Genomic DNA, 19,665 nt, shown 5'->3' with positions numbered 1-19,665 from the left:
GGGATGGATGGATGGACGGACGGGTGGATGGATGAGGGATGGACGGACGGACAGACGGAGCCGCGGCGGGCGGGGGGAGCCTGGGAGCCGGCGAGCCGCGGGTCTGGTTCTCATTAAGCGGCCGTGCCGGGCCAAGAAACACAGCAGTAAATAAGGGCGAACAAAGCCGCCCCCTCCCCGCCGCCCCCCGGCCGGGCCGGCCGCGCTCGGGCTCCGCGGCGGGGGAGGGACCCGGCGGCATAAAGAGGAGGAGGTCGGGCCGGAGGCGCCGAGTCGGGGCGGTGACAGCCCGGGAGCGGCGGCATGGCCGGGCCGGGCCCCCCCGGGCCCCGCCGGGGCTCGGCCAAGGGCTGGGGGCTCCGCCTCGCCCTCCTGGGGGTCCTGCTGGGGCTCCCCCCGCGGGGCCGGGCGGGGCCGGCAGGTAAGGGGGGCTGGGGGCGCGGGGGTGGGGATGGGATCGGGAGAGGATGGGATGGGGATGGGATTGGGGATGGGGATGGGATCGGGAGGGTATGGGATGGGGATGGGATTGGGGATGGGGATGGGATTGGGGATGGGGCTCCGGGCAGCGCTCGCTCCCCCCGGTGCCCCCAGACCCCGCGCTCGGCGCTGCGGCTCCGCAGGGTCCCGTTGGGATGGGAGGGCATGGGGTGGGATCGGGCACCCCCGGCACAGGGACGGGGCCGGCTCTCACCCCCCAGAACTCCGCCGGCTCAGAGCCCCCATCCCGTGCCCATCCCGTGCCCATCCCGTGCCAGCTCCCGGCCGTGGCTCTCGGGAAGGAGGGAGCTCGGGGTTGTGCTGCCGTGCGGGTTTGAGCGTGAAACGCGGCTCGTTCGGTTGGTGAGGAAATCCACGATTTTCTCCAGAGGTTCCTGTCACTTTTTAAATGGGAGCCGGAGGAGGAGAGGGGGGTGCCAGTTTCACTTCGGCCGCCTGTCCCATCTTCCTCATCCCGATTTCCTTCCCCAGCCCCTCCGAGAAGTCAGGGCTGATGTTCCTCCGCCCAAAACACATTTTTTGTTATTATTTTTTCGCTTGCGAGCTTTGCCGGGTTCTCGGCTGCTGCTAAGAGAAGTTTTCCAGCAGCTCCAAGAGAGCTGTGCAGCTGGGAGGGGAACAGGGAGGGCGGTGGGAGCCAAAGCTCTGTTTGGATAAAGAGAGGAGAAGGGAAAGCTGCCTGCTCCGGCGGGACTCCGGGCTCTGCAGGGCTCCTTCGGGCTTCCCCCCCAGCCCCACAACTCGGGCTGCCAACATCCCAAACGCCAAAGCAGCGCTGTTCCCCGCAACATTCCCAAAAAGGGCTGGGGATGAGTGTTTTCCAGGAAATCAAGGGAAGGGGGGTGTGGGAAACCCCTTCTGTGCTACATTTGGGTTTATTTGAGTAAGATTGAGGCCCCGTCTCATGCTCCGTCTCTCAGATTCCCAGCAAAAACTATAGACAAAGCAGTGGGAAATTTAAAGTATCTTAACTTAAATCTCATCACTTAAATCTCCTAACTGGGGGATTTTTGGGATGTGGCCCAAAGCCCAGCCCAGCAATCCCAGCAGTGGCCGCCCCTCGTGTCCCATCCTCTCCCCAGCCGGCGTGGGAGAGAGCTGGGACCGGGACAGGCAGCAGCTCCCTGCCCTCCTCCCTTTGGGAATTAAAAATAGTGGGGTTTTTTCCTGTGCTCTGTAATGGGAGGGCACCAAACCCCACCGGAGCTGCTCCCCCAGCGAGGCTGAACCCGTGCCTCAGTTTCCCCACGGAAAATGGGGCTGGTGTGTGGCTGGGCTTGGAGGGCCTGGCTGCTGCTTTCGGAGGAGGTGAGGAGAAGGAAGCTGGGGTGGTGCCACCCCTTATCTGCAGTTATTCCTGGAATCTGATTCCGGGCTATATTTAATGGCACTGATTAAATACCTTGGGGCGATAGCGCCGGGCGCTCCCGGGGGACAGAGGTGGCCGGGCAGGGTGACCTGATCCCATCAAACTCCAGCAGCGATTCCCAGCCCAGAACTCCACCTTTTCTCTTCTTTTGTCTTTTCAATAACTTCATCTTCCCTCAAGCCCAGCCCCTGGGTCGCAGCACGAGGAACCCAAACAAGCCTATAAAATCATAAAGCCCTGAGCCCTGTTATTCCACTCCCTGAGTAAATAATTTCGTTGGGGAAGATAACTCCATCCAAGCTTTCCCCCTGACAACATTTGGCTTGGCGAGGTGGCCCAACCCTTGACATTTTTGTTCAGCCTCAATCCCTGTCTGCAGCAACTTCAGATTTTAATTTTTTGTTCTGTTGTCATCCAGGCTTAAGTCATCAGTGGCTGCTCCCTGTGCTGCAGTCAAACCCAGCCACATTGTTTAGGAAAAAAATAATCTTAGAAAGTCTGTCTGCCTTGGATTGAGCCAAGGAATGGCTTGTGCTGCGCTGCCCGGGGGGCTGGGATGGCTCAGACAAACCCTGACGTGCCACAGCCCTTCCAGCTCCTCTGCTCCTGCTCCTGCTGCAGCCCAGCTCCGGCTGCAGAGCATGGCTGCATTTGGGGTGATGGAACCGCACCTCCCTGTCCCACAAATCACAGAGTCATGGAGAGGTTTGGGTTAGCAGGGAGCTCAAAGCCCATCCAGAGCCACCCCGGCCATGGCAGGGACACCTCCCACTGTCCCAGGCTGCTCTGAGCCCCAATGTCCAGCCTGGCCTTGGGCACTGCCAGGGATCCAGGGGCAGCCACAACTCTCACGTGCCAGCTGCTTCTCCAGGGTGGGTTCCAGGGGATTTAGGCCACAGTTTTGGGACCTGGGTGGGAGCAACGCTCTTGGGAGCCTTCCAGGATTAAGGCTGAGCCAGCGATGAGGGACTGGGCTGGGGAGGGCGTGATGCTTTGGCTTCATGCTGGTGTCCATCCCCAGAAACACCTGAGAGGAGGCTCTGGATGTTGGTCCTCAGCTCTGTCCCTTCCCAAGTTCCCTCTGGTGTGGCTGTGGAGGAGCTCCAGCTCTCGAGGTCTCGCAGGGTCTGTTCACCAGGTCTTCTCTTCCCCAGGGCCACCGCCCCAAGGAGAACGAGTGACCCCACACTGGCTCCTGGGAGGCCGTGTCCGCAGAGCCGTCAGCCTGGAGGAACAGGTAAGGGCAGAGCTGCTCCCTCCTCCCTCCCTCCCTCCTCTGCCTGGAGGTCTTCCTGGTGGGATGAGGATGGCGGCACTGAGTTTACAGGATCCGTGAGCGAGATGCAGAGGGTCAGGATCCATGAGGAGCATGTGGAGGGTCAGGATCCATGAGCAGAGTGTGGAGGGTCAGGATCCATGAGCAGGGTGTGGAGTTTGCAGGATCCATGAGCAGAGTGTGGAGGTTCAGGATCCATGAGCAGAGTGTGGAGGGTCAGGATCCATGAGCAGGGTGTGGAGTTTGCAGGATCCATGAGCAGAGTGTGGAGGTTCAGGATCCATGAGCAGAGTGTGGAGAGTCAGGATCCATGAGCAGGGTGTGGAGGTTCAGGATCCGCCACCGTACGCAGGTGATGAACAGGGAAAGCAGAGGATGCAGTAGTGAGTTAATTAACACGGTGTTAATGACTGCTGGGCAGGAATGACTGCTGGCCAGGACTGCCAGGAGCTGCAGGGTGAGTGAAGGGAGCTGGGGAGCTTGGAGAGAGGAGCTGGAGGTGGTCTGTCAGCTCCTGGTTTGGCCAGGAGAGCAGGACCGGCTAAGGGAAAGCGCTGCTGGATTTGGGAGCAGTGGCCTTGGGCAGAGGCCTGCAAGGAGCAGAGGGCATCCCTTCCCAGATGTCACCCCCTCCCTGCCACCCCCACTGTCTCACATCCCTGGGTGAGGTGCCTGTGGCCACCCTGGCCGGGCTTTAGCCCCTTGCCCAGCTCTGGGCTCAGCCAGAGCCGCAGCTGCCCCTCGGCCGGGAGGGGCTGGGGGCTCCTTTGGGCACATCCAGTCCCTTCCCAGCACAGTTGTAGGCGGCTCTGAGGAGCTGCTCTGCTTTGAGCTGAGCTGAGAAGACCCTGCTGGGCGGGGACTCTGGTGGCATCTCACCCGAGATGGTCCAGGTGAGCCCTCCTCGCTCCAGGCACGAGACGCCCGAGGCGGGGCCGGCTGTGCCTGGGAGAGGGGTTTGTGCTGCCCTGGCCCCTCCGGTGCCTTTTCCAGGGGAATCTGGGCTGGCTGCTCCTGCAGGAGCTGGAAGAGCCCATGTGGGTGCTGCGGTCGGCCTGGAGAAATGTCCCCTCCCTGCCGGGCAGCCCCGAACTCGTCTGTATTTAACCTGGAAGCCGCTTGAGATGGGGAACACGTGGCAGGGGAGGTTTATTTCGGCTCCTGCCACACACCGGTGCCCCAGACGGTGCTGGGGGTGCAAATCGCAGCTGGGGGATTTCGGGGGATTTCGGGAGCCACGGGGGGACTCCGGGGCTGGGGTGGCTGGGCAGGTCCCGCCGTATTTCCTGGCATCTGCTCTGCCTCCAGCTCCAGCCAGCCTGGAACAAGGAGCCTCCTGTTCCTGGGGCAGGGGAAGGAGGGGAGAGGGGCGTGGTCGGTGCGGGGAGCGGGGAGGTTTGTGGGGGAAGGATGGGGGCAACCGGGCAAGGGATGGGACAGAGCCCCACACTGGCCCTTTTTGCCCTGGTACTGCTGGCGTTCATATTTATGGATAGATTTAATCCGTTCCACCCCCACCCTGTCTGCTCCTGCCCTCCAGCAAAGATCCTGGAAATAAACTCGTCTGTGGGAATGCCAGCAGCCCGCCCTGCCAGGAGACAACATTCCAGCCCATGGAATGATGGGTTCAAGTGTGGTGACCCCCCAGGCTCCTCCACCCCTGCCCTGGGGCTGCTCCTCGTGCAGCACTGGGATGCTGCGGGATGCTGGGGGTGTCCCATGGTCCCTGGGGACATCCCCGTGTCTCCTTGTCCCCCAGCAGCGAGGCCGGGCCAGCAGGAGGAGGGTGGCGGTGGCCCTGCGGTGCCATCGTGTGGGGGCTGGCAGCGCTGGGTGGGCCGGCCCTGCCTTCCTGCACCCTCCTCCGTCCCATTGTTCGGGCTGAGCTCCCCGGGCTCCCGGCACACATGGAAGTGATTCGGGAGAGGCCGGGAGGAGGTCGTGGGGACCCTGACTGCAAACAGCTCCCTTGCCACCACAGCCTGCGGTGGGACCCTGCCCCGCATCCTCCCCCACATCCTGCTCCTCCTGCCCCACATCCTGCTCCTCCTGCCCCACGTCCTGCCCCTCCTGCCCCGGGATGTGGAGCAAAGGCTGCCGGAGCTGACCCGGGGCTTTTCCAGCCCTTCAGAGATGGAAATAGGGGTTGCACCCGGCATTCTGACCTGGGCATCCAGCCCTGAGGGACGGGAGTGCCCTGTCCCCACCCCGGGAGCCTGCTCAGCCCGTGGTGTTCCCTGCCTTTCCTTTCCCTTTGGAATTGCTTTCTTCCAGGTGTGGTTTCTTGCTGCAATGGCTTCCCACTGCCAGAGGGCAGGGATGGATGGGAGATTGGGAAGGAATTGTTCCCCATGAGGGTGGGGAGCCCCTGGCACAGGGTGCCCAGAGCAGCTGGGGCTGCCCCTGGATCCCTGGGAGGGTCCCAGGCCAGGCTGGACATTGGGGCTGGGAGCAGCCTGGGACAGTGGGAGCTGTCCCTGCCCATGGCAGGGGTGGAATGAGATGCTCTTGAGGGTCCCTTCCATTCCAAACCTTTCTGGGATCTTGAGGGCTGAGGAGTCCCAGGCACAGGAGCTCCTCAACTTCCCTGTGGGTCTCCCTGGCATCCCGTCTGTGTGCAGGGACACCCCTTGGCATCGATGGAGCTTCTGTCCATCCACTGTTCCCCTCACACCTCGGGCTCGTCCATGAGGTCCCTGGAGCAGCCCCTGGCTTCCTGTCTTGGGGGTGGCCATTCCCGTCCTCCTCCCCGCTGAACGGGGATGCAGAGCTGGAGCATCCCGTGCTGCCGGGTCAGGGTGGGACACCCCGATCCCGGGGATCTCTGCACACCGCGGGGAGGTCCCGGCCCTGCCCCGGAGCAGGAAGGGAGGGGAGGGCAGGAACAGGCTGCCCGCGGTTCGGGATGTGCCGCAGGTGCCGAAGCACCTCCCTGCCCTGCTCCCTGCAGGGAGCCCCTCTCCCTTTGCGAGGTGTGGCCAGACTGAGCAAACCCTGCCAGCCTTGTTTTGAACCAACCCAAATCCTGCCTCTGCCTCCAGGGCCTGGGCTGCCCTGCTTCCCTGACTCCCCGGGATGCTTTTCCATCGAGCAGCCGGCGCGAGAGGCTCGTCCATGAGGTCTTGGCCAAGTGATGCAATCCCGAGCTGTGTTCCTCAAAGCCTCAGTGCTGCCGGGATCCAGCTGCCTGGGGAGGCCCTGGCGCAGCCGAGCTGCTCCAGCTGCAAATGCCATCACCAAATCCTCCACGGAGCATCTCCTGCTAACTTCCATGCCTGTCCTCCCCGTCACATCCAGGCTCTGGGAGCTCCCTTAGGAACTCGTGGGAGCTGCCTGAGAGTTGGCCAGGCCGTGAGCTGAGTGGGGCTTTGGGACTCGGCTTCACCGGTGATTTCCCAAGGAACTCGGTGCTCCCTGAGCCCGCTCCTGGGCGAGCCGCTCTCCTGGAGCGGGAGCTTCCCAGCAGGGATGGAGGGAGCCTGGATGAGGAGCATGGCCGGGAGCTGTGGGGAAACAGGGAAGAGCAGCTCAACGCCCTTGGCCCTCTGCAAACAGCGCTGAGGTTTTTCTGATGGATGGAGTGAAAAATAAAACCAGACTTGAGCTGGACCTGGAGGGCTCCCGGGCCAGTCACAGGCTGGGGCCCGGCCAGGGCAGAGTCATCCCAGCTGCAATTCCACAATTCCAGCCTCTCCCAGCCCAGCCCCGGTGGGACTGGCTATGCTGGGGCATTCTGTTTGTGGGTGCTGGGGAAAGGGGGTCAGGGAGCAACAGGAGCCTGGGAAGGTGCTGGAGCCTGGGAAGGTGCTGGAGCCCAGGATTTTATCGGAGTCTGTGAGGATTGCTGGGACCCAGGAGGACTCTGGAGCCTGGGGTGATGGTGGAGCCCAGGAGGATGCTGGATCTTGGAATGTTGCTGGAGCCTGGGAAAATGCTGAAACATGGGATTATATTGGAGCCTGGGATGATGTTGGAGCAGGACGATATTGAAGTCAGGGATTACACTGGGTTTTGGGATTATGCTGGAGCCCAGGATGATATTGGACCCTGGGATGATACTGGAGCTTGGGATGATGCTGGAGCACAGGATTATGCTGGAGTCTGGGATGATGCTGGAGCCTGAGACAATGGTAGAGCCCAGGATGGTGCTGAAGCCTGGGATGATATTGGAGTTTTGGATGATGCTGGAGGTGGGAATGTTCTGGAATCCAGGATGATGCTGGAGCCTGGGAAGACGCTGAACCCAGGAGGACGCTGGAGTCCAAGAAGAAGCTGATCCCGGCTCATTTCTGGTGTGCGGCACCTTGGCAGGAGCTCTTGGGGCCCCAGCTCCCTGCCAGGCTCGAGGCAGAACAAGCAGTGTTCAATGAATGCAGGCAAAACGAGCAGTGTTTAATTAATGCCATCACCTTGCCTGGCCTCAGAGTCCTGCCCAGCACAAGTGCTCTTCGAATTCCCCTTTCCCTGCTTTTACTGCTACTGGTCCCTCCAGGAGCTGAGCTGGGCCCATCCGAGCTGGAACCAGGATCCATCCCCTTCTTGCCACTGCCCCTCCAGGAGCTCTCAGGGGAAACTGAGGCACGGGGAAGAGGAGAGCTTGTGGCACATCCCCTCACAGGGAGGGGACACACATCCCAGCGGCAGCCGTTTGTTTTCCAGCCCTTGGCAGCCCGGGAGATGGGATGGGAGCTGAGAGCGCCGGGATAACCCTGGACATGCATGTGTCCCTTTAAGACGGCAGCTGGGAAAGAGAATTTTGCCAGCACCGGCCCTCAAGGCGAGGCAGGGAGTAATTGCTGGGGAATTCTAAACCGGGAAGGAGCCGGCCGGGACTCGGGGAGGAGGAGGAGAGGGCTGCGGGGAGCGGGTGTTGGGGAGATCAGAGACGGGGAGAGAAAAAGGGAGGGCAAGAGGGGGGAAAGGAGGGAAACGGCAAGAAAAATGTACAGACCATGTTTGGCCAGGGAGCGATGTTTGTACAAGATCGTGTTCCAAAAATACCGCCCGTTCCCAGCGCCGCCGGAGGAGGGGATGGAGCCCCTGCCCGGCTCCTCCTGGCTCCGCAGGGCCCCCCCAGCCGGGCCGGGGCACCGGGGCCCCGCTGCGGCCGCGCCGAGCCGGGGGGACTCGGGGAGCTGCCGGAGCCGGGGCCTCGCCCCTCTCTGCTCCGGGGCTGTGTTCTTAGAGCGCTGCGTCTGCTCGCCTTTTCTGGAGCTGGGCAGACGGAGCGGGAGGTGGAGAGGGCTCAGCCAGCCCGGCTCCAGCCCCGGCTCCATCCCCGCATCCCGGTTCCATCCCCGCATCCCGGCTCCAGCCCCACATCCCGGCTCCAGCTCCGCATCCCGGCTCCAGCCCCGCATCCCGCGCTGGAGGGAGCGGCACCTCCCTGTCCTCTGGAATTGGGGCCGTAGGACCCAGCCCCGGGGGCTCCTTGGAGCCACAACCATCCCATGATGTCTGAGCAGCTTTGTGGGGTGGCACTGGAGCTCACTGTGGGGTGGAGGTGCAGGAACAGCCATCCCGGGAACACAAACCCCACAGCCCGGCCGCAGCAGCGCTGGTGTCCAGCTGCTCCACACCCCAAAGGGCTTCGTCCCGTGAAGCTGCCCTTAACTGAGGGTGAGGGTCCCCTGAGGCTGCCAGGCCGGGGGTCCCCTGGTCTCCCCAATACCCAGGGCTGGGGGGGCTGGGTTGCAGAAGCAGCAACAGCGCAGCCAGCTCCACAGGAATTAGCGGGAAGCAGATTTAACCTCTGCTTCATCCCGAGTGTGAATCACCCAGCTCTGCCCCCTCCCTGCTGCATTCCTCGTGTTCCAGCTGCAGAGCCCTGTGATGCCAAGAGCAGCCAAAGCCGGGCCCTTGCGGGGACGGCTCCTTCCTGTCCCCTGTCCCTCCAGGGCCATGGCCAGGTGATGGGGTCCCGCGGCGATCCCCAGGGCTGGCAGCCTGCTGGGCTCCCTGCGTCCTTCATGGACGGGGAGGGACCGAGGGACACATCAGGGAGAGTCCAGGCCATGGACATCAGGCAGGGCGATGCTTTCAGTGTCCCCAGCGCTGGGGACGGGATGTGGGGACACAGGGAAGGGCAGCACTTTGGGCTCCAGCCCATCCTGTCACGGGCAGCTGGGCCGTGCTGCTGTGGATCTAAAGTCAGCTTCCCATTTAACACCCTCCAAAGAGAGGGAATGAGTAAAACCACTGGCATCCTGGGGAAGCTGAGTCACTGTTTCCTTTCTCTGCCCGGTATTTTGGGGTATTTTTAGCAGCCCTTATCCGGTGCCCGGGGGTTGGTGGTTATTTCCATCCCCCCCAGAGGTGCACATGGGCACCGACCCTCCCAGGGCTGAGGCTCCATGGGATGGAGCACACAGAGACCCTGCTCAGGATGCTCCTGGTGCTGCTCCCCATCCCGGGTCCCTCCTGGCTGTCCCTTGCTGCCTTTCCCTGGGGAAGCTGCCAGCAGAGCTGAGATTTGCTGCCTCATCCCTGAACCTCAGGGTAAATCCTCCATTATCCCTGCTGGGCTGGGAATTCAGGGAAATCACCTTCCACGGCTCATGGCAGGGGTGCAGTAGGTGGAGCAGACCTGGGGAGGAGAGGCTGGGATGCCCCCGGAGCTGGGAGCAGGGAAGGTGCTGGGGACAGGGATCTTTCCTAACCCCATTCCCTCCTTTCCTTGCAGGTGCCGGCACCTGCCCGGGCTGAGGTGGCTGTGACGGCCGAGGGCAAAGAGCTCGTGCTGGTGCTGGAGAGGAACCAGTGAGTGTCGGGGCTGGGGCTGGGGAGGGGACACTGGGGATCCCTGCCAGGCTCCCACTTGGACTGGCAGTGTCCTGGCCACCCTGTCCAGCAGGGGAAGGGACAGCCCAATGTGGCTGCATTTGGGCTGAACTGCTCCTTTTGCTGCCTTGGTCGCCTCTTTCTGGGCTCTGGTTCAGTTTGGGTGCAGGTGGCAGCAGCCTCTCTCCCCTGTGCCACTCGCCCAGCCTGGCCTGCCCTGGGGCAAGGACCACACTTGTGCCCTGCCCTGCCCTCCTTGTCCCTCTGCCTGAGACCTCGTGGCTTCCACAGAATCCCAGAATCCCAGGGTGATTTGGGTTGGAAGGGACCTTGAAGATCCAGCGCCACCCCTGCCATGGCAGGGACACCTTCCACTGTCCCAGGGTGCTCCAAGCCCCGTCCAGCCTGGCCTTGGGCACTGCCAGGGGTGGGGCAGCCCCGGTGCTCTGTCCCTTGGTGGGTTTGTGTCCCTGTGGTGAGCAGGGCAGAGCTGATCCCTGCAGGATGAGGCTCTGCTTCCACTTCTGCCTCTCACCAGCAGCTGTGGGAGGCTGGGCCTGGCAGAATCCCCTTCCTGCTGCTGTTGGGGTACAGACCCAGCCACCACGGTGTCCCCCAGGGCCCCCAGTGACCGCAGGGGAGCTTCTGGTGTGCAGGAAGGGGAACTGGGGGTTCCTGTGCACATTTTAGGGCTGTGGGCAGTGGGGGTTGGTAGTGGGGGTAGAAAGCTGAGGAGCAAAGCTCAGCCCTGTGTCCGGCTGGTGCTCTGGGCCTGGAAGTGTCGGAGTGTCCTCTCCTGACCCTCGTTCTGGCTCAGTGCCCCTTTGCCTGCTGGAGGGGGGCAGGAGCGTGAGGAGCAGCCCTGGGGGCTCTGTGCCTGGGTGGGCCCTGCTCTGGGTGGGCAGGGCAGGGCAGGAGGGTGAGCTCTGGGTGAGCTGAGGGGACAGTGGCACAAAAGGGACCTGAGCACCCAGAGCAGTCCGTGGCACCCAGGGCACCCAAGACTGGCTGCAGGGACAGTGTGGGGACACCGTGGGGACATCCAAGCTGCTGCCTCAGCCCTCAATGGCCTCATGGGCCAGTGAGGCCGGGCTAGACCTCGAATGTTCTTTTTCCTGGCTCTGGGAGATCTGCTCACTCTCCAGAAGTGTCCTGGGAGTGTTTTCCTCCCCCCGTGCTGGAGGAGAAGGCTCATCCTGCCCTCCCTTCCCCAGGGCCTCTGCCCTGCCTGGAGGGGACATCCCCCTGGACTGAGTCCTGGGTCAGCCTGGGATGTGCCCGGCTCAGCCACCCCAGCTCCGGTTCCCTGGGCATGGCAGGAGGATTTGGCTTTCCTGTGTCCACAGCCCACCTGTCCATCCCTGTCCCCACGCTGTCCCTGTGTCCCCACTCTGGCCAGGCCCTTGCCTTGCCAGCCACCCACGTGTCCCCTGCCAGGAACCAGACAGAGCGGCTCTCTCCGGTCTGAGCTGTGACTGGAATCGCTGGTGCCAGGCACCCGCTCACAGGCGGGCTGCGAAGCCACAGACGTGCCCACAGTGACATTTCTGGGGCCAAACTGCTGCGAAATAGAAAGCGAGAGGCGGGGGGGCTGTTCTGGGAGTGCTGCTGCTTTATGTTCTTCCTCTGCAGAATTAAACCTTTGGGACGGGGCCAAACCCCCAAAACTGAGATCTAAACTGAGAGCAGGGCAAAACCTGGCCCTCCTTGTTCTTCTCGGGATGACTGAGTGCCCTGCAGGGTGCTGCCCTTCCACGGGGACCTGCCATCCCCACCGGCACCTGCCAGCCCCATCCAGACCTGCCATCCCCACTGGGATCTGCCATCCCCACCGGGACCTGCCATCCCCACGGGGCTGCAGGCTGCCAGTGGGATGCCCATCACCCTGGAATCTGGGCAAGGTCACACAGACCTGGCCAGTGCAGGGTCACAGCGGTGCCAGCTCGGGCCTGGAGCTCTGCAAGGGGGACAGGACGGGGACACGGGGATGGCTCAGCTGGTTTGGGGGTGCTGGGGGGACACGGGGATGGCTCAGCCGGGTGCCGGGGGAGCTCAGGGGGACACGGGGATGGCTCAGCCGGGTGCCGGGGGAGCTCAGGGGGACACGGGGATGGCTCCGCCGGGTGCTGGGAGAGCTCAGGGGGACACGGGGATGGCTCCGCCGGGTGCCGGGGGAGCTCAGGGGGACATGGGGATGGCTCCGCCGGGTTCAGGCTCAGAGGTTCGGTGTGTCCCAGTGCCGGGAGCCCTGGAGCAGCTCCCGGCTGCTCACCCCGCTCTCCCCCCGCAGGCTGTTGGCTCCGGGCTACACGGAGACGCACTACAGCGAGGACGGACAGCCCGTGACGGTGACCCCGAACCACACGGTGGGTGCGGGGACGCTCACCTCTGTGTCTCGGGGGGTTTTGGCACTCGGGACGGAGCCAAAGCGTTTCCCTGGCAGCATCCCCGGCGCCCGTGGCAGCAGGAATGCGGCAGCACGCGGCTCCTGCGGCTCTTGGCCCCGGGACAGCACCTCGGGACACAAACACAGGCAGCACCCGGCCCTCCCGATGTCCCCCACTGGCCTCCTGTCAGCCTTCCAGCGCCGCGCTGGGCGCTGGGCTGCGTCCCGGGCCGAACTCCGGCTTCTGGCTCCTCCCGCTCCCGGTGCAGGGGACAGCGCCTGCCTGGCTGGGAAAAGGGGAAATGGAAAGGGGGAAATGGAAAAGGGTTGCTTTTCTGGGATCAGCGCACGGGGATTGTTGCCCCCAGCCCTCGAAGGAAGGCCTCCACTGTCTCCCTCCAGGAGCACTGTCACTACCACGGCCACGTCCGCGGCCACGGCGGCTCCTGGGTCGTGCTCAGCACCTGCTCGGGAATACGGTATGGGGGAAGGGGCAGGGTATGGGGGAATCAGGATTGGAGGAATGCCGGGTCGGGGGGTTGTGGAGCTGGCAAAGGGGGGGATGGATCCACTGCTCCTTCTCCCTGCAGGGATCCCCTTCGGGACCACCTGGAGCAGCACCAATGCTCCTGCAAGCGCCGCTCCAAATGCTTGCCCTGGCTGATTTTCCCATCACTCCCATCTTGTCCTTCTTCCTTCTCCCATCCTTCACCCAGCCCCAGCACTGGGCAGGCTGGGGCAGAGTCCATATTTCTGGCAGCATGAGCTTACTCCCAGGAATTGTATCCCTGGAGGGGGCAAGTCCCTGCACCCAGAGCGGGGTGTCCCAGGCTGGGCTTTGTTCCTGTGCTCTGACCTGGGGAAGTTTTGGTGGCGAGGGTTTGTTTGCCCCTGGGGCTGTGTGGGCAGAAATCCCCAACTCTTGTCCCTGCTCCCACTCGGGTATGGACCAGGCTGACGTGCCATGAGCTTGTGGGGCCTCAGGGGCTGGGGGAGCCAGAGCGGGAGCACCACAGGAGCCATCGGGGCTGTTCCTGTTTCCAGGGGCCTCATCGTGCTCAGCAGCAACACCAGCTACTACCTGAGACCCCTGGGGAGCCCTGAGCCAGGTCTGCACCTCATCCACCGAGCAGAGCACCTGCCCGTGCCCAGGGGCACCTGTGGGCATGGCCATGACCTCGGGAGCGCCATCGGTGGCATTGCCCAGCTCTTCCAGCCACAGCACCCACGGGTAAATCCTCACGGGTAAATCCTCATGGATAAATCCACCTGGGTAAATCCACCCAGGATAAATCCACCTGGGTAAATCCTCACGGGTAAATCCTCATGGATAAATCCACCTGGGTAAATCCACCCAGGATAAATCCACTCAGGGTAAATCCTCACGGGTAAATCCTCACGGGTAAATCCACCCAGGTAAATCCACCCAGGATAAATCCACCTGGGTAAATCCTCACAGGTAAATCCACCCAGGTAAATCCTCACGGGTAAATCCTCATGGGTAAATCCACCCAGGTAAATTCACCTGGGTAAATCCTCACAGGTAAATCCACTCAGGGTAAATCCTCATGGGTAAATCCACCCAGGTAAATTCACCTGGGTAAATCCTCACAGGTAAATCCACTCAGGGTAAATCCTCATGGGTAAATCCACCCAGGTAAATTCACCCAGGATAAATCCACCTGGGTAAATCCACCCAGGTAAATCCACCCAGGTAAATCCTCATGGGATCTGTCTGGGGACAGGCAGAGGGCCATGAGGGGCTCTTGGCACCGCTGACAGCTCCCATGTTCCCGGCAGCTGGGCGGGGCTGTGCAGGCAGGTGGGGTGGGAGGGTCTGTGTGGGTGGCTTGCCTGGCTGGAGTTTGGGCAGGAGACCCCAAAGAGAGGACGCGTGGGTTGGGTCCCGGTGCTGTGTCCTACAGTGTGGGACATGACGTGAGGTCATTTGGAGCCACCCAAATGTTCCTTGTCACCTCATGCCTCAGTTTCCCCTCTCAGCTGTCCCTCCTGAGCAGCTCTGTGGTGTCTGGAGGGTCCCAGAGCTGAGGGCTGCCCCTCTTTGCTGAGCCCTGTGTCTGCCTGCAGGCCAAGAGAGATGCCTGGAGGACCATGAAGTACATGGAGCTCTTCATCGTTGCTGATCACACCCTGGTGAGTGCTGGGGGGCAGAAAACCAGGGTCCCTCTCTGCCTCCATCCCGGATTTTCCCTGTGACCCTTCCCCATCCTCACCTCTCTCCAGTACAGGAACCAGAACCTCAACCTGGGCCACACCAAGCAGCGCATCGTGGAGATTGCAAACTACGTAGACAAGGTGAGGGACCTGCCAGGCCCTTGTGTGACCCTCAGGGACTGTCCCCGTGTCACCGGGCAAGGAATCACAGAGTTACGGAATTGTTAATGTTGGAAAAGATCTCTAAGTCCTTCGAGTCCAACCATTCCCCAGCACTGCCAAGGCCACCACTGACCCTGTCCCCAAGTGCCACATCCACGCAACTTTAAATCCCTTCAGGGCTGGGAACTCCACCCCTCTGCTGGGCGGCTGTGCCAGGGCTTGGCCACCCATCAAGGAATTGAGGAGTTCTCTGAGCGATGGTGGGAAGGGCTCTGTCACCCGTGGGCTGAGCTCAGCAGGGAAGCATTCACTGGCTCCTGCCTGGGATAGTGCCAGCCTCTTTGGCAGAGAAGGGACACACTGATGTGTTGTCACTGAACGTCACCGTGCCACCCTGACTGGCTCCTGTGCCCACACCTGTGCCTGTGGAGCCCGTGCTTGCAGGTGGGTTTGGGACAGGTGTATCCTGGAGTCACACAGCTGGAGGGAAACACGGAGACCCACCAGCTGCAACGCCACACCAGGGATGGAGGATGTCCAGGGAATTCCAATCCCCACGCCCTCCACCTGTCCCCTGCTGCAGTTTTACAGGCTGCTGAACATCAAGGTGGCCCTGATCGGGCTGGAGGTGTGGACGGAGCGGGACCAGTGCGCCGTGAGCAGCGACGCCAACGCCACGCTCTGGGCCTTCCTGCAGTGGAAGAAGTCGCTGAGGGCGCGCAAGAAGCACGACAATGCCCAGCTGCTGACGTGAGCCCTGGGCTGGGGACACCGGGCGGGGCTCCCAGCGGGGCTGGGCACTCCAACCCCCCCGGTGCTGAACTGCGCCTGTTCTCCTGCCCGGGCAGAGGGAAGACCTTCGGGGGCACCACCATCGGCATGGCTCCGCTGGAGGGGATGTGCAGCGCTGATAACTCCGGAGGGGTCAGCGTGGTAAGGGGGGCTGGGGGTCCCCACCGGCCTGGGGGAGTTCTCCATGGGGTTGGAGGAGCAGCCCCCTGGGGCTGGGGTGCAGCCTGAGGGTGAGGGGTGGTGCTGGTGGCTCCTGACCCCCTCAGGTGTTGGCCAGGTACAAAGGGGGGTGAGAAGGGGCTGTTCAAGGTCTCCCAGCCCAGGTCCAGCCCCAGCTCCCAGCTGGCAGCAGCGTTGGGATCTCCTGTGCACTCCATGAAGTGCAGCACTCCATGCTGCTGTCCCTCATGAGGAGACCCTGCCTGAGCCCTGCTTGTGCTCTCTGGATTTCTCTGGATCCCTGCCCAGACAACTTCTCCTCCTCCATGGTGGCCCTGGTCACCTGTGATCCCTGGGTGGGGTGGTGGGGGCACCCAGGTTTCTGGTTTTTGGGATGTGCCCTGAGTTTTAAGCAGTTGGCTCCAGCCAAAGAGCTTCCCCAGAGCCAATTTCAGCCAACCAAGCCCCACTGCTGCCATGAACCTTCCTCCAGCCCCTCCTCCCTTGGGATCCAGCTGCATCCCGGGGTGTGTGGTCCCTCCGTGGGCCCAGCCCCATTCCCGGCTGTGGGATCAGCCCGTCCCTTGCTCATGGTGGCTGTGCTGACCCCTCCCCTCGCGGTGCAGGACCACGCGGAGCAGCCCATCGGAGCCGCCGCCACCATGGCCCACGAGATCGGCCACAACTTCGGGATGGTCCACGACACCAAGGGCTGCTGCGTGGAGGCCACCCCGGAGCAGGGCGGCTGTGTCATGGCAGCAGCCACGGGGTGAGTGGTGCTGGCCCTGGGATGTGTTCCCAACGCCCTGGATGTGTCCCCAAAGCCCCCAGCAGGCTGTGGGTGCTGGGTGGGCTGGGAGTGAGCAAGGAATGTTGTCACCTCTGCGCTGGATCAGGCTGGGAGTGCTGGGAGTGTTCCCCTGGAGAAGGGAAGGAGCCAGGGAGAGCTGCGAGCCCCTTGCAGGGCCTAAAGGGGCTCCAGGAGAGCTGCAGAGGGACTGGGGCCAAGGCCTGGAGGGCCAGGAGGCAGGGAATGGCTTCCCAGTGGGAATTCCTGGCTGGGAGGGTGGGGAGGCCCTGGCACAGGCTGCCCAAAGCTGCCCCTGGATCCCTGGCAGTGTCCAAGGCCAGGCTGGACACTGGGGCTTGGATCCACCTGAGATGGTGGGAGGTGTCCCTGCCATGGATGGGGGGGCACTGGATGGGCTTCATAATCCATCTGGTTGGCGCCAGTTTCCTTTCCAAACTCCTTCTCCCTCTCCTGACGATACGCTCATCCCGGATATCCCTGCACTACTGAGGAGCAGCTGTTTATTCCCTTTTTTTGAAGCCACCTGCTCTTCCAATTAGGAAAGAGCAGTGGGACCCCAGTTGTGGTTTCAGGGTGTTCCCGGGCTGTTCCCTCCTGGCCCTCAGGGCTGCCAGACCCTGGTGTCAATCCCACAGGATTTAACCTCTGCCTGGGCAGATTGTGGTGGGGAAAAGCACATTTTTGGCTGTGTTCAGCCCGTCCCTATTTGCACATTAAATGAGTATATAAAAATATATATAGGGTACATTGGCTTGCTCAGCCTCAGTGACCTGCAGGCACTTACAGGTTTCCCTCCAGCTCAAGAGACTTCAAAACCTCTGTTATAAAATGTCCTCTGTATCATCTCGAGAATGAGATGTCCTGATATTAAAATAAACTTATTTTTCAGTGTTAAGAGGAAATGAAACCTTTTCTAAGAAGGAGGAAATGCTTCCTTCTTCTTAAACCACCAAAACCCCACAAACTGTGAAATTAGAGAAGAATCTTGCTCAGAGCTTCTGTAGAAAATGAGTGCTTCTCCTGTTCTTCAGCTCCTTACATATTGTAGGCTCCGACTATTTTATTTTTTGCAGCTCCCTGGGTCCTTTTTGGTTTTTTTATCCATATTTCTTTAATTTTAAATTATTTCACCCATCTCAGCCGGGGGGTGTTTCAGCAGCCCAGGTGGGTGTTTCCTGTCCCGATTGAGTGAGAACAGGAAGGCTTGAGGTTTGAGCTGTGGGGAGCAGAGGGTCCCTGCCGGAGGGGGCACCTGCCTGTGGGGGCTCGGGGGGGCTGCAGTGTCCCAGGGCAGAGGTGACACCTGCACCAGCGCTGAGCTCAGGCTCTGCAGGGTGGGGCTCACACCAGGGGGTTCCAGGCTCAGGAGGTTCCGTGCAGGGGGGTTGACGTTCCAGGGGCGATGGACAGGGGCTCTGCCTGCCCCCATCCCATTCCTGAGGATTTTGGGTTCAGTGGTGTCCCCTGGTTGTTGGTCTGGCTGTGCCAGCTGGGGTGGGAGATGTTCCTGGGCTCACTGAGCCATGGGGAATCTGCTCTTGGCAGGGTTTGTGCCGGTTTGTCCACGTCCCAAATTCCCAGGTCTGACCGATTTTCCACCTTCTCCTGGCCCTGCTGCCCCCTCTCCCCACCTGTCCCGCTCTGTCCCCACACAGCCACCCCTTCCCTCGCGTGTTCAGCTCCTGCAGCAAGAGGCAGCTGGAGAGCTACTTCCAGAAGGGAGGGGGAATGTGCCTCTTCAACCTGCCCGACACCAAGGACCTGGTGGTGGGACGGAAATGCGGCAACGGCTTCCGGGAGGAGGGCGAGGACTGTGACTGTGGGGAGGTGGAGGTACGGAGTGAGCCCCCCCTGGGAGGTGGGGGTGCAGAGTGAGCCCCCCTGGGAGGTGGGGGTACGGAGTGAGCCCCCCCTGGGAGGTGGGGGTGCAGAGTGAGCCCCCCTGGGAGGTGGGGGTACGGAGTGAGCCCCCCCTGGGAGGTCGGGGTGCAGGTGGGCCCCTCCTGCACAGCTCTGCAGCCCAGCTCAGCTGAGGAACTCCTGCACAGGGGGTTTCCAAGGGAAGGGTTTGCAGTCACAGGGACTCCATCCCAAGGGCTCTTCCCAGTCCCACCTTCCTGAATCCATTTATCCCAGTCCTGACTTTCTCCTTGACCTTTCCCTTAAGTGCCCAGTTCTTCCTCATCCCCTCCGTGCCTCAGTTTCCCTGCTGGCGGGATGAGAAGGGCAATGCTGTGATGGGTGGAGAAGGGGCTGGGGGCAGTGCTGGGGAAGGGATGGAAGCACTGCCCATGGAGCTGTCCTCTCTCCACACAGGAATGCACCAACCCCTGCTGCAACGCTCACAACTGCACGCTCAAGGAGGGGGCCCAGTGTGCCCACGGCGACTGCTGCCACAACTGCAAGGTGAGACCCCCGCCCTGCCCTGCCCTCCCCGTGCCCATGGGATGAGGTGGAGACCTGGCCCCACCATTCCCTTGGGACTCCAGTGCTGCTGGTCCATAAGGTCACTCCCTGTGCCCGAGGAGGAGGAGGGTTAATGTGTGACCTTGTGTCTGCAGGAGAATCATGGAATGGGCTGTGTGGGAAGGGACCTCAAAGCCCATCCAGTGCCACCCCTGCCATGGCAGGGACACCTCCCACTGTCCCAGGCTGCTCCCAGCCCCAATGTCCAGCCTGGCCTTGGACACTGCCAGGGATCCAGGGGCAGCCACAGCTGCTCTGGGCACCCTGTGCCAGGGCCTGCCCACCCTCACAGAGAACAATTCCTTCCCAATATCCCATCCACCCCTGCCCTCTGGCACTGGGAAGCCATTCCCTTGTTCTGCCCCTCCAGGCCCTGTTGGGGTCCCTCCCCCGCCGTGTAGCCCTGGGAGAGGGGCCCTGAGGGCACAGACACGGGGCTTCCCTGCCCCTGCTCAGCCTCGTTCCCATGGGTTGGTTTGTGTCCCCTGCGCGGGCAGAAGGACCCTTGGTCCCGTGACTGGGACAGTTCCTCGGCAGAGCTCCGGCCATGCGGCTGGAGAAATAAACATCTCTCTCAGCTCAGCTACCTTCCTGTAAACATCTCTGGTCGTCTGTCTCATTTGAAGGCTTCTAACTGCAGGGAATTGAGCGAGCAGGGAGCTATATTTCTCCCTCTTTGCTTCTGCTGATGGTATTTGCTCTGCAGCTGATTCAGGTACCGATTTTAGAGCTACTAAAGTGCTAGATTGCCCGTGCTACCTCTCAAGGCTGCTCGAGGCTTTCTAAGG

The 19,665-nt window shown here is 62.0% G+C and overlaps 1 protein-coding gene across 2 annotated transcripts in view; it reads left to right on the top strand.

Moving 5' to 3' along the window:
- The first annotated feature begins 288 nt into the window (after window positions 1-288).
- ADAM33 (ADAM metallopeptidase domain 33) overlaps window positions 289-19,665 on the top strand; it is a 29,463-nt gene continuing 10,086 nt past the window's right edge. For both annotated transcript variants that reach the window (XM_048304782.1, XM_048304781.1), the window contains exons 1-13: window positions 289-421; window positions 3,025-3,107; window positions 9,829-9,905; window positions 12,217-12,292; window positions 12,715-12,791; window positions 13,357-13,543; window positions 14,401-14,466; window positions 14,557-14,628; window positions 15,233-15,399; window positions 15,498-15,582; window positions 16,227-16,369; window positions 18,067-18,244; window positions 18,728-18,817. In XM_048304782.1, the coding sequence (XP_048160739.1) occupies window positions 304-421; window positions 3,025-3,107; window positions 9,829-9,905; window positions 12,217-12,292; window positions 12,715-12,791; window positions 13,357-13,543; window positions 14,401-14,466; window positions 14,557-14,628; window positions 15,233-15,399; window positions 15,498-15,582; window positions 16,227-16,369; window positions 18,067-18,244; window positions 18,728-18,817 (1,419 nt within the window). In that variant the 5' untranslated portion in view covers window positions 289-303. The remainder of the gene's footprint in view (window positions 422-3,024; window positions 3,108-9,828; window positions 9,906-12,216; window positions 12,293-12,714; window positions 12,792-13,356; window positions 13,544-14,400; window positions 14,467-14,556; window positions 14,629-15,232; window positions 15,400-15,497; window positions 15,583-16,226; window positions 16,370-18,066; window positions 18,245-18,727; window positions 18,818-19,665) is intronic.

This window comes from Corvus hawaiiensis, chromosome 5 (genome assembly GCF_020740725.1).
Source record: "Corvus hawaiiensis isolate bCorHaw1 chromosome 5, bCorHaw1.pri.cur, whole genome shotgun sequence".
Classification (NCBI taxonomy): Eukaryota; Metazoa; Chordata; class Aves; order Passeriformes; family Corvidae; genus Corvus; species Corvus hawaiiensis.
Note: the sequence above shows the minus strand (reverse complement) of the source record. Positions and strands in the feature narration are given on the sequence as shown.